Genomic DNA, 12,937 nt, shown 5'->3' with positions numbered 1-12,937 from the left:
GGATACAAAGGTTAGCCCCAGACTCTTAGCCTAATGCCTGGGATCTTTCCAATTTCAGCCAACAAAAAAACAGCCGGGAGTCCTTTGCCACATAGTAAAACAGGCATCCTTGGTGGCTCAGCGGTAGAGAATCTGCCTGCAAAGCAGGAACTGAAGGAGATGTGGGTTCAGTCCCTGGGTCAGGAAGATCCCTTGGAGGAGGGCATGGCAACCCACTCCTGTATTTTTGCCTGGAGAATCCCATGGACAGAGGAGCCCGCTGGGCTACAGTTCATAGCGTCACCAAGAGTTGGACATGACTTAGCATGCACGCGTGCACGACCCTTTATACTGGTGACAAAAGCCGTACTGGCTGGGCATTTGGTTAGTGAGAGGCTCAGCACTTTTCTGGACTGAGTCTAGAACTTCCCATCAGGAAGATAACCCAAAGATGGGGGGATTTCACGTCCACAACCTCTGAACTACAATTCCAAAATCCAGAAAGCTCTGAAAACCTAACATTTTTCCCCTAATGGCAGCTGGCACATTCCAGCCTGAAGGTCAAATCTAGACTTGTCTCTGGGTTGCCGGTAAGCTAAGCAGTGGTTGTTTACATTTTAAAATGTTTTTTAGTTGCTAAGTCACTAAAATGTTGTTGTTTTTAGTTACAGACTCTTTTGTGACCCCATGGACTGTAGCCCGCCGGGCTCCTCTATCCACAGGATTCTCCAGGCAAGAATACTGGAGTGGGGTAGTCATACCCTTCTCCAGGGGATCTTCCTGACTCAGGGATCGAACCTGCGTGTCCCGCACTGCAGGTGGATTCTTTATCCGAGTCACCAGGGAAGCCCTGAATGGTTGAGACCAAATCAAAAGAATTCATTCACGACAGATAAAAATGAAAAGAAATTCAGTTTCCAGAAACAAAGTTTGATTGGCACACAGCCATTCTGATTCCTTTACTTATTGTCTGCAGCTGCTTTTGAGTTTCATTTGTTGTCATGGAAGGTGTATGCAAAGTCAAAGATAGCTACTATCTGGCCCTTGACAAAGTCTGCCCATCTCTGATCTAATGCGTTTGGCAACAAAACCTGACCCAGCTGGATGTGAGGCTTTGTTCTTGTTATTTATCCCATTTGGTGCAAATAGCTGCATGTTTCCCAGCAGAAGTATTGCATTGGATCACAAGGCTGTTTTAATCAACTGAAGGTGTGAGGTGCTATGTGGGACATGCGCCTCGCAATTTTTCTAAAAATCTCAACATATTCTGAATTTATCCGCCTGTAAAGGTTTCCTACAAGGAACTAGATGGGTATTGCTATCCCCTACTTGACAAAGGTGGCGACTCATAAGTTGAGCAACCAGCTTAGGGCTCACGCTGAAGCTATGGGGCAGGGACTCTCATTCTACAACTGATGTTCTACTTGCAGATCCAAGCTGCAGATCCGGGCCGCCCTCAATACCCAAGCCCTCAGTTTCCAGGTCCAAGATGAAATGCAACAGGACCCTACGGTCGTCCTCCTCCTACTGTATCCTCAGCCTGCCTTTTGTCTGCGGAAAAATTTCAGCCAAAAAATAAGTTTAATCAGAGGGGTGAGAAAATGCAGAAGCAAAGGAAAACAATCAAAGAAGACTACATTAATAACAGTTTAGTCATTAAGCAGAGTCAAGGGCCTTTAGCTCCTTCTCAAGGGCTATAGATAATATCCTGAGCCATATCCTGTGAGCTGTCTTACAGATACTGAAATCCCCCCCAGGTGGAAGACGTTAACTACACGATGACCAGACTGTAGCCAGACATAAGCTGCCGTGCAGTTATGAGAATGGGCCTCAAGGAGATGCGAACAAACCGACCCTGGAACTGAAGGTTGACTGTACTTAAAACAATGAAGAAGCTGCTGACCAATTAAGTGACCAATCTGAAGATGACCCTCACAGCTGGCTGTGCTGTTTCTGCATGTAGCTCCCTCCTTCCATCTATAAAAGTTCTTACCCACTGATTGTCAGCAGAGAAGGGGTAGTTGGCCTTTGGACAGGACTCACCACCCCCCGGTTGCTGGCATCCAAAATAAAGCAAACTTTCCTAAACCAACTTTGCATTTTTATTGGCTTTTGAGGAGCGAGCAGCAAGATTCCCACTTGTGCTTACAAAGAGACTGGTGCCTCTGATCGCCTCCCACCCACCAGCCCCGATGGGAACGCCTAGAAGAGTCAAGACTCACCGGCAATCTTTCTCAAACTCCTTGGATTCATCCGTGCAGTGGAAAAACTTGCCCTTGAAAAGCTGCACGGCTACCACGGCGAAGATGAACATGAACAGCATGTAGACGATGAGGATGTTGAAGACATTCTTGAGAGAGTTCACCACGCAGTCAAACACGGCCTGGTGGGTCGGGCGGGAGAGTGGGTGTGAGGAGGCTGGGAGCTGGCCCAGCCTCCACCTCCAGCAGATCATAATATCAAAGTACAGGATTCCCATTTTACAGAGGAGGACACGAGCCACGGCCACGCAGTTCTGAGAAGTAAGTGTGGGGGCTGCATCTAGTTCTGAGTTTTTATGCATCCCAACCCCCCAATTCTAACCCCTGGGGAACGAGGGCCACTTCTCCGAGCTTCTCCAAGGTAAACTCATGGCTCTTTAGGGCAAGAGCAGAGATCGTCGGTGGAGAGGTCATTTCCAGTTCATTCTGTGTGTCCCTGCCTGAGGGTCACTCTTCTTTCCCAGCATCTGGAGTTGTGCGATCTCCTCCTTTTTTGCCCACCGATCACTAGGGGGCGCTCTGGATTTGCGAGTTGACTCCACGTGCCCTGGAGATTCTGCCTTGAGTAAGATGAAATCTTTCCATCATCCTGCCAACCCCCACGCTCCACCCCCCGCCCCATTCTGCTATGAATCACAGTGGGTTCTAACTACAAGTAAGCATCAAGGGTCATCGAACCTACTGGAATCGCATGTTAGCTTTACTGGCTTTCCCCGGGGGACAGAGTGCACAATTCTCATGGGGGTTTCAAAGCGGGCTGTGACCCAGAAAATCGGGAAGAGCCACTGAACCGACTACTGCTGGATTCCACGTATTTCAATGCAAGCCGGTTTTCAAGTCCGTAAGGTAGCCACATTTCCTCTTTGACTAATTCATCAACAAAAAGGGGGCGTCGAATCATTATTTCCCAAACTATGGGGGAGGAGCCCACCACCAGTGATATCAGACAATACTTTTAGGTCCTTACAGGAGCCACAAACCAAGTAACATTGATCGCATGCATGGTTGCAAAGTTATTCTCTCTCCAATTCTTTCAATCCTTTTGAGTGAAGGAGAAAGTCTTCCTTAGCTGTTGCTGTGTTAATAACATTTATACTTTTCCTTTTTATGCCTAAGTGCTTTTTTTTGTGTGGGTGTGTTTTCTTTTGTTTTTGGCCCACCAAAACAGGACATGCAGGATCTTAGTTCTCCAACCAGGGATGGAACCTCGTGTTGCCTATGTTGGGCGTGTGGAGTCATTACCACTGGGCCACCAGGGAAGTCCCTATACTTTTCATTTTTTAAGCAAGAAAGAACAAGCATCCATACTCAAAATCCTTGTCAGGCAACTCTTCTGGGCTAGATTTTGAGAATAGTTATCTTTTTTTTTTTTTTTAACAGATATTTAATTTTACCTTCTATGAACAGTGGATTCTGGTTTTTCCAACTTGAGAAACTTGACAAGCATGTCCTTTTAAAATAAATCCACTTAAGTTAAAAAAAAATAAAGTGACTTACACATTAAGATAATACAGGTGCAACATAAATTGAAATGGGGTGTTTGAATGACTAAGCTTCATATCCTTTCTTCTTTCCTTTTTAAAAATTTGAAATGACAAGTGTTTGGGAAATGCTGCTTCATGCTGTTTTGGAACAGGAGATACTGGAGCCTAGAATAGGCAGGTGAAAAGTTTAAGGTTATGTGGGACCAGAAACCTAGTTTCCTGCTTCCCAGATTTGGGTTATGCCCTGTTTTATCCACATGATGCCTTCATGGGAATTAGGAAAAGGGACCTCAACTTTGCATGAGACGTTTCACCTAATGGAAAATTACCATAATATACAGATTTTGTTCCATTAACTCACTTTACTGCCATCTACTGGAAAGTTGTAGTAATAAGTAAATCCAACACAAAAAGTAGCAGCATCCCTTTCAACGCGGTGTCCTTAAGCAGTGTGCAAACTGCTCAGCTGTACATGGCAACCCTGGGAGATCTCCCATATACCCCGATCTCACCTTGAGCTTTGGCAACCGCTTGATGGTTTTAAGAGGTCGTAGCACCCGGAGGACTCGGAGGGATTTAATCGTGTTGATGTCCTTTCCTTTGCTATTGCCACTGTGGAGGGATGTTAGGATGGGGAGAAGGGAAGAGAGGGAGCCAAGGTCAGGCTGAGTGGTGGGTGGCCTGCAGCCACACTTGACCCCAGCCTCCCAGGTTTAGGAATCTGGGGTAAACCTGGCATAACCTTGCCTTGCTGAAGAGCAGTCAGTTCCCCTGTTACATCTGGGCTCAAGGGTTAGTGAGCAGATGGCCTTCTGAGGTTCTTGGGGTTGTTGAGGGCCCTCCACTGCTGGGCTGGGCCTGAGCAACTGCATGGAGGGGGGGTGCCTCAGATCCAGCATGAAGGAGTTAGCCCCTACCCTAACCTGTATGCTCTCCTCAGAGCTGGTCTTACTGAGCTTTTAGAAAATGGGATGCCCTCCCCGCCACATTTCCAACAGGATCCATAACGTCCTTAAAGTGGCATTTAAACAAGAACTCTCCTCCCCCACCCCCTCCCCCAATATTCCCTGAACCCATGGGGCAAAAAGAACTAGAACATCAGATGCTGATGTTGAATCACTGCTTCATTCTTTCAGGGTCTCTTAGCTCATCTTTGTCAGATTGCTGTGTAAAAGTCCAGCCCAGGGTCTACTGGGCATGAGTCCTAGCACTGTAGATGCCATGACACCCTTAGCCAACCATAATTCAACCCCCCCACCCCACCCTGCAATGAGGAGGGCACTGGGTGTGGTCATCAAAGGCTTGTGATGAATGGAACTCACCACCCACCCAGCTGCCCAAGGCAGAAACCCAATAGTCATGTTCATCCACATCCCCTCATCCTCATCGCCCTCCTACCATGGCCACCATCTTAGGTCAGACCCCCATGATCCACCTCCCAACTTCCCCCCCACTCTAAGTCTCTCTTCTTCCACCTTTTCTGCACACAGTGACCAAAACAATCATGCCACTCTCCTGCTCCAAACCCCTCTGGAGCATCTGAATTCCTAGCAGTGCCATCTCTTAACTTGGCATTCACGGCTCTTCAAAATCTAGTCCAACTTACCTTTCCCTTTGCATCCCCATTGATCATGATACACCCCAAACCCCAGCCACATGCTCTGGCTTCTGTTCCTGCCCTTCCTCCACTGCTCCATTCACAGAACTATGCAGCCTTCAAAGCCCAAGGAAAATGTCCCTTCACAATCTCTGCTGACTGCCTCTGGATTCTGCCAAACCCCAGTGCTTATTCAGAATCGCTTTTGTTTCTGTCATTGGCTCTGGCTTTAGACAGTGTGTGTGTGTGTGTGTAAGCCCAGTTGCTCAGTCGTGTTCAACTCTTTGTGACCCCACGGACTGTAGCCCACTAGGCTCCTCTGTCCATGGGATTTTCCAGACAAGACTACTGGAGTGGGATTACCATTTCTTTCTCCAAGGGATCTTCCCAACCCAGGGATGGAATCTGCATCTCCTGCATTGGCAGGCAGATTCTTTCCCACTGAGCCACCTGGGAAGCCCTGGCTTTAGCCAGAAAATTCCCCCAAGGCAGAACTGTGGTTTGTCCTTCTACGTGTTCATTTTCCCTTTAATCTGGGTTCTTGTCTCCGCCCCTAGCACGTGCCTGGTGTGTAGTTTCAGGACACATGTGAATGGATCCAGATTGGAGTTCTTTGGGGACCAGTGAGCAAACACCTCCCTACAGTCACCTCTTGGGTTGTGAATAGAGCTGCCTCAGAGACATCCTCCATGCTGTGCCTATCTATCCAGGTACACAATCATTTTTAATGACTTTTTTTTTTTTTTTAAGGGTTCCTTTCTCTCCCTTTGCAGAGAAAAAGAGAATTGGACTTTAACCTGTCAGGCACAGCCATGCTCCAGGATTCAGCAGTCTGAGCGCGGTTTTTTCCTTTATCTAAACTGAAGTCATCTTTATGATCTCAAAGCTGTGTCCCCAAAGTATGAGACACATCAGGAGAGTCGCTGAGATGCTTTTAGGCAGAACACAGACACAAGTAACAGGATCGCACAGGGAAACAGCTATGTTTTCTTCAAGTTATCGTCCAGGCTTTCTGCTTTGGTCAGAGAGGAAATCTCTGCTAAGTGTTCATATGTGTCTAATGCCTCCCTGGCGGTTGGTGGTGGTGTAGTCGCTAAGACATGTCCGACTCTTTGCAACCCCATGGACTGTAGCCAGCCAGGCTCCTCTGTCCATGGGATTTTCCAGGCAAGAATACTGCAGTGGGTTGCCATTTCCTACTCCAGGAGACCTTCCTGGCTCAGGGATCAAACCTGAGTCTCGTGCATTGGCACACGGATTCTTTATCTCTGAGCCACCAGGGATTCCCTTAATGTCTCCTTAGCACTCCCTAATCTCTCTTTTAACAAAGAACCTAGCTTGAATGCAACAACTTGCAATGCGACCATTTCACTTCTGTTGAATTTACTTTTGCAGTTGTCCTTCTATCTGAGGTCAACGATACTGGTTGTATGGGGATGACATAAGGTCTTCTAGCAAACTGCAATGCAGCTTAGACTCTATGTTGCTGGGAAAAAAGTCAAGCAAGTGGACATCTAGGTTGTATGCAGAACTGGCTAACTTTTTTTTTTCTTTTCTTAAAATTCATTTCTAATTGGAGGCTAACTGCTTTACAATGTTGTGTTGGTTTCTGCCGTACATCAGCGTTGAATTTGGCTAAAATCTTGATGCACCAAACTGCTGACATTTGGGAACACGCCTCCTGGGGCACATCTACTCATCTAAAAAGGACTCTGTGGCCATTGTGGGGATGTCTCTCTCCCAGGAGGCACATCTCCCTTGGGAGAGGCTGAAATAATCCTCTGTGTTGAGATACCAAGGAGACTGTTCCCGGCAGTTTGGTTCCTGAGCATGCAGGAATGGCTTGATCAAGGTATTCTCACAGAAAACAACCAGATTTTCAAATCACTTTGTTGAGACTGTAGATGTTCTTGGAGAAGGGGAGTTATTCCTCTTAAAGTGCAGGCCCTCACTGTTTGGAATGTCCATGCTTCTCCCACCTGGGAAGTTAGACATTCATTCCCCTGATAATCACCCATCCGGCTTGTCTGGCCTGCTGAAATCAGATCATGGGGAGAGCGCCCTCCACGCCCAAGAACTGGGCTAAACGCTGGGTCATGGTGACAGGCAGTGGCCAAGACGCCGCCGGGCTCAGGCTCCCTGGGGAGTAGGCTGAGGGGCTCTGGTCACTGCAAGCGACAGGACAGTGGCAATGACAAGAAGCTACGGAAACAGGCCCAGAACCAACATGGCTGCGTCAGGGCACAGAGAACAGGACAGAACGAGAGAGAGGGAGAAAGAGAGAGAGAGAGAGAGGCACTTTACCGTGTGCTGCTCCTGGTGAGGTGGCGTCGGAGGGAGAGACAGGTCGTAAGCGGCCTCAGAAGAAAGAACACGGGACACGCACATACACGCACGCACACCCGAGCGCGCCCTTGCCCGGCCCGGGCACCAGGAGGGGCCGCCTCAGGCCATGGCTCCGGATGGTGTCCATCCTTCCATCTGGAAGACCTCCATTCCGACCCCTGCCCTTGGCAGGCTGCCGGCACTGCCAAACAGCACCGAGGAAGCCAAATTTTCAAGTCGCAGGACAGCCAGAAAGTTATCAACTACCGAAGGCAAATCTGCCACTAAAGGTCACTGCCAAGAGCTGGAGAAAAAAACCCTTTTCTCCAGGGTTTCTGGGACCGGAAGACTTTAGAATGTCTTTTTTTTTTTCCCTCCCCGGCCACTCTGTGCTGCATGTGGGATCTTAGTTCCCCAATCAGGGACCGAACCTGCAGCTCTATAGCTGCATTGGAAGCGTGGAGTCTTAACCATTGGACTGCCAAGAAGTCCTTTAAAATGTCTTGCAGGGGATGAGCTTTGGAGCTGGGGAGACCTGGGTTTGAATCCCAGCACTGCCTTTAATTTTTTGTGTGTTTGTTTTTGAACTAATTTTCTAATAGATTTCAGCTGGGATGAATGGGCGCTTGATGAGTATTGGAATAAAGCAAACAGATAAACAGGAAATACCTATTCACACAGCAAGAGGAAAGAATCCAGCTGCTTTGAGTCGCCCTTAATTCATCCTCATCTCTGAAACAGCCCTTGGGGATGCTGAGGTTTGATACACATTTATGGCCCTGACTTTACCCCCTAAGTTATGAAGAAGAGAGAAGGCCGCTAGGAGTTCCAATTCGGGATGAAATTAAGGGGAGACTCTCAAGAGTCTTTTGGGAAAACATGGGCCTGAGGAAACCTCTCTGCATCTGGCAGTGGCCCCTTGCACAACTCATCTTTGGAATCAGGGCTCAGTCTTATTACGACCCTCCAATCATGACTGGAGATCAAGGTGTGAGAAACTTGACTGCCATTATTAATAGAACTGTGCAACTGCCGAACAGATACTCTTCAGAATTTCCCACCTGCCCCCCCTCTTTTGAAATTAGTGATATTTCTAAAAAATATAATGGTTTAATGCCTACAAATATTCCCACTGGATTCTTCCTCCTCCTGCTACCTTATCATGATACCTCAGTGGTTCTCAAAGCTTAATGTATCTAGGAATTAGTGCATAGGCAGAATGCTATACATTCTCCTTTTTGGATTATTGAGGAAGGTTTTCTCAAATTAATTTTTTAACTTTTAAAAACATTAATCCATGGCTTGTGGGATTATAGTTCCCATGCCCCCTGCAGTGGAAGCTTGGAATCTTAACCACTGGACTATCAGGGAAGTCCCTGGAGAAATGTTTCAACAACAGTGATTTCTGCTCAACCTGATGGATGACATAAGGTATAATACGGGAGTCTTCTGAATGTCACTGCATCTGCTTGTGGGAGGGTGGTACTATTACACCCATTTTCCAGATGAGGCAGCTGAGACTTAGAGAGGGAAAGTGACTTATCCAGGGTCACACAGCCAGCAAGTGACAGACTGAGCTTCAAACCCAGGTTTGTGTATCTTGCACTCTAATCTTCTATTTCTTTCCATTTCATTATACACACACAAAAGAATACCTTCAAAGTTAGGGCCTGTTTTGAGGAGGAGAATAAAAAAAATGGCTTCCTCCTTTGGCTTCCTTGCAGTTGGGCTCCTGAGCATGCAGGAGTGGCTTGACCCAGGTGCTCTGCTGGCCGTGCTGGCCTGCTTTGCTGGAGGAGTGACAGCGCCAGATGGACTCTTGGCAGCGAGGGCAGGACCACGATCCCCCAGCTGCTGAGAAGTGTCAGCTGGCCACCCCGATGCATGGGCACAGAGCATGATGTCACGTGTGGTGACTCATGAAATGGTGTGTTAATGGTGGTCGCATGGACACGGCACACAGTCAGTGGATGGAGCAGGACACACACACACACACACACACACGGATATTTAGGGGAGGTGCAGGAGGGGTAGAAACCAACACGAGAGCTTCGACACATCCTTTGGAAGACCACAGGGATCACGTTCCCATATCCCAGACGGGGCCGCAATCACAGCACTGCAGGATCCTTGCCTCCACCCCAACAGGCCAGAACAGCACGATTCCTTTCCACAAAGAAGGGAATAGTCTCATGCCCTCTTCCCCTGGACTTCTAGGCCTTGCTGGAGACTCGAGGAACCCAGCCAGGCCAGGCTGTCAGGTCTCATCCTCCTGATTTGTGAAAGCGTCCACATTCAGGGCTGAGAGTTGGGCGGCAACCTTGAATCTGACAGTTGAATTCAACCTTAGTGATCCTGCCTGCGTGCTTAGTCGCTCAGTCACGTCCAACTCTTTGCGAACCCACAAACTGTAGCCTGCCAGGCTCCTCTGTCCGTGGGATTCTCCAGGCAAGAATGCTGGAGAGGGTTGCCATCTCCTCCTCCAGGGCATCTTCCCAACCCAGGGATTGAACCTGTGTCTCCTGAGGCTCCTGCACTGCAGGCGGATTCTCAACCACTGGGCCATTAAGCCCTCAGTGATCTTGCTAGACTCATCTCCCCCCACAATCTCTCTGGGCTTCAGTTTCCTCATGTACAAAAAGGGAATAATAGAAATTCTTGCATGGGGCTGTAAAGATTAAGTAAATGGAGGCTGTTACTGTCATTATTACCCGGCCAAGTGTCTCAAATTTATGGGGAAACCGAGGCACAGAGAGGTTTAGGGACTTGCACATCTAGAGAGAAACCAAACAGGCTTGCAGGAACCTTGTTTAAAAACAATCAGGTTTATTTCGTACTTGCTGGGGGACCTCAGCCTTGTCTATGAGGAAACAGGGACACAGGACAGAAAACGTGAATTAAAAGAACAGAAAGAAGGAAGCAAAGGACTCTGGGATTGGGCACTCAAGTGGAGGCTTTCAGAGCATCCCTTGCTGCTGCTGCTACTGCTAAGTCGCTTCAGTCATGTCCAACTCTGTGTGACCCCATAGACGGCAGCCCACCAGGCTTCCCTGCCCCTGGGATTCTCCAGGCAAGAACACTGGAGTGGGTTGCCATTTCCTTCTCCAATGCATGAAAGTGAAAAGTGAAAGTGAAGTTGCTCAGTCGTGTCCAACTCTTAGCAATCCCATGGACTGCAGCCTACCAGGCTCCTCTGTCCATGGGAGTTTCCGGGCAAGAATACTGGAGTGGGTTGCCAGTGCCTTCTCCGCAGAGCATCCCTTACTCCTGCCAATATGACATCCATCTGGTAACAAGGAAAGGCCTTGTAGGGCAAGAGACCTCAGGTAAGAGAGGCCAGGAACCTGAAGCCAAAGGGAGGACTCTGAAACTTTTCTGGGGAAAAGAATAGCAGCTTGAGGGCTCCTTCTCTGGTGGAATGGCCTCAGGCATGCACGAGTTGCTAGATCAAGGCACTCCACCAGCTGTGCCTGGCCTGTAGCCCTGCCCTGGAGGGGGAGTGGCAGGACCAGATGGACTCTTGGCAGTGAGACAGGGAGGGTGTGGCAGGGGTGGGGTCTCAGAGCCTACCTATTCCATCCCCAGGACCATCACATAAAGGTGCTCCCCGGGTTGTCAGCCCTTCTAAAACCCCAAGAACATCCCTAACACTCATCAGGATCCCACTGGCAAAACTGTACACACCCCAGTTCCTGCAAGACATATAAGTTCACTGAGACTCACAGGGATGACCTGAAATCCCTTTCCAGACCCTTTCCTCAAATAGGAATTTAAAAAACAATTTGAAACAGGGATTTTCAAGGGCACGGACTGGCTGGCTTTATGCCTGTAGCAACTTCATAAAACCGGTTTCAAAGGTTGACTCTGCAAACATGCTGCCAGATTTCTGTGAGCTGTAGGCTCATTTTGAATGCCCTTGTAGAACTTTATATTTAAAGGGAAAACTCAAAAAATTAAAAACACAAAATCAGCTCCCTGTGGCAGATTCTTTTGCAAACACAAAGAATCCTTTTGCTGATTGATTCTGGGTGGAAAAATAATTTTGTTTTTTGCAGATTAGGCTTGCTTCAAATTGAGTCTAATTGTAGCTTCAGGGAAACTAGGCCCATTATGGCAAAATTCTATGACTGAGAGGCTTGTTTCCCAAACTGTGAGGTCAAATGGGGGATGGAGGTGGGACAGGGCAATGGTGGGGGCCCCCTCTTTGGCAATGAAACTTGTTGGCTCCCACAGAGGTCTGGAAGGAAAGTTCCAAGGATGAACTGATGGGTAGCAGACACTACTTCTATGGTACTACACCTAGGGGGTAAAACAGAGGGTGAAACCCACTGCCCAGGCCAGGCCACAGCAGGCAAAGTAGGGGGGCTGTGTGTGGAGATGGACGTGGTCTCTTCCTGAGCCCTGGGGGACTTGGGAGCTGCTGGGCAGATGTCATCCTGGAGGGCTGGAGGATGTGTGGGAGGGGGTGCCTCCTGCACATGCCTTCCCTGGTCCTTGAGACCACCCCAGGTTGGAACATGGTGGGGACTGGGTCTTTTGATGCCAGAGTGAATGGTGGAGTGCTTGCCTTCTCCAGGCCATGTGGCCCAGGTTAGGCAGAAGGTCAAGGCAAGGGAGAGGATGGAAGGGAGAAAAAGAGATGGGAGGAGAAGGAGAGGGAGAGGGAAGAAAGGATGGGGGAGGTTAGGGAGGGGGAGGGGAGGGGAAGAAGGGAGGGGGAGGGGAGGGGAAGAAGGGAGGGGGAGGGGAGGGGAAGAAGGGAGGGGGAGGGGAGGGGAAGAAGGGAGGGGGGAGGGGAGGGGAAGAAGGGAGTGGGGAGGGGTAGTGGAGGCAGGGGCTGAGGGGAGAGAGAGAGAGACAGCGGGCAGAAGAGGGAGTCAGAGAGAGAGCAGGAGAGAGAAAAGGGGCAAAGAGAAAGACGGAGAAAGACAGCAACAGGGCCAAGGGAGGGAAGGGGATCCGAGAGGGGTTCACCCCAGGCTTTTCAGAATTGAAACTTTCTCAGAGCTAGCATGATTCCTAACTGATTCCTCCTTGTAGGAGTCGCTCAAATAACTGATGGATGGAGGGAGAAGCATATTTAATTACATTCTCATACCCACAGTGTAGTGCCTTTTAAAATCTTTTTTGGGGGGAAGAAGTTTGTGCTCACTTGATAAGAAACCAATTGTACCTTGAATTTTTTTTTTTCGGTCATTTTTATTAATCAGCATTCTGTGAAATTTCTATGTTAAATCCTGTATTCACTTAACTATTGAGGTTCAGTGTTTCTTCCTGACTTGTAGCTGCTT

At 48.5% G+C, this 12,937-nt stretch overlaps 1 protein-coding gene across 1 annotated transcript in view; it reads right to left on the bottom strand.

The window, feature by feature from the left end:
• The window catches only part of CACNA1A (calcium voltage-gated channel subunit alpha1 A), a 206,774-nt gene that overhangs the window by 50,095 nt on the left and 143,742 nt on the right, over window positions 1-12,937 (bottom strand). Inside the window, exons 24-25 of the mRNA XM_055539160.1 lie at window positions 4,237-4,336; window positions 2,202-2,362 (exon numbers count right to left, since the gene is read on the bottom strand). Of these exons, the coding sequence (XP_055395135.1) occupies window positions 2,202-2,362; window positions 4,237-4,336 (261 nt within the window). The remainder of the gene's footprint in view (window positions 1-2,201; window positions 2,363-4,236; window positions 4,337-12,937) is intronic.

The sequence above is a fragment of the Bubalus kerabau genome, chromosome 1 (genome assembly GCF_029407905.1).
Source record: "Bubalus kerabau isolate K-KA32 ecotype Philippines breed swamp buffalo chromosome 1, PCC_UOA_SB_1v2, whole genome shotgun sequence".
Lineage (NCBI taxonomy): Eukaryota > Metazoa > Chordata > Mammalia > Artiodactyla > Bovidae > Bubalus > Bubalus kerabau.
This window is presented reverse-complemented; position numbering and strand designations above follow the sequence as displayed.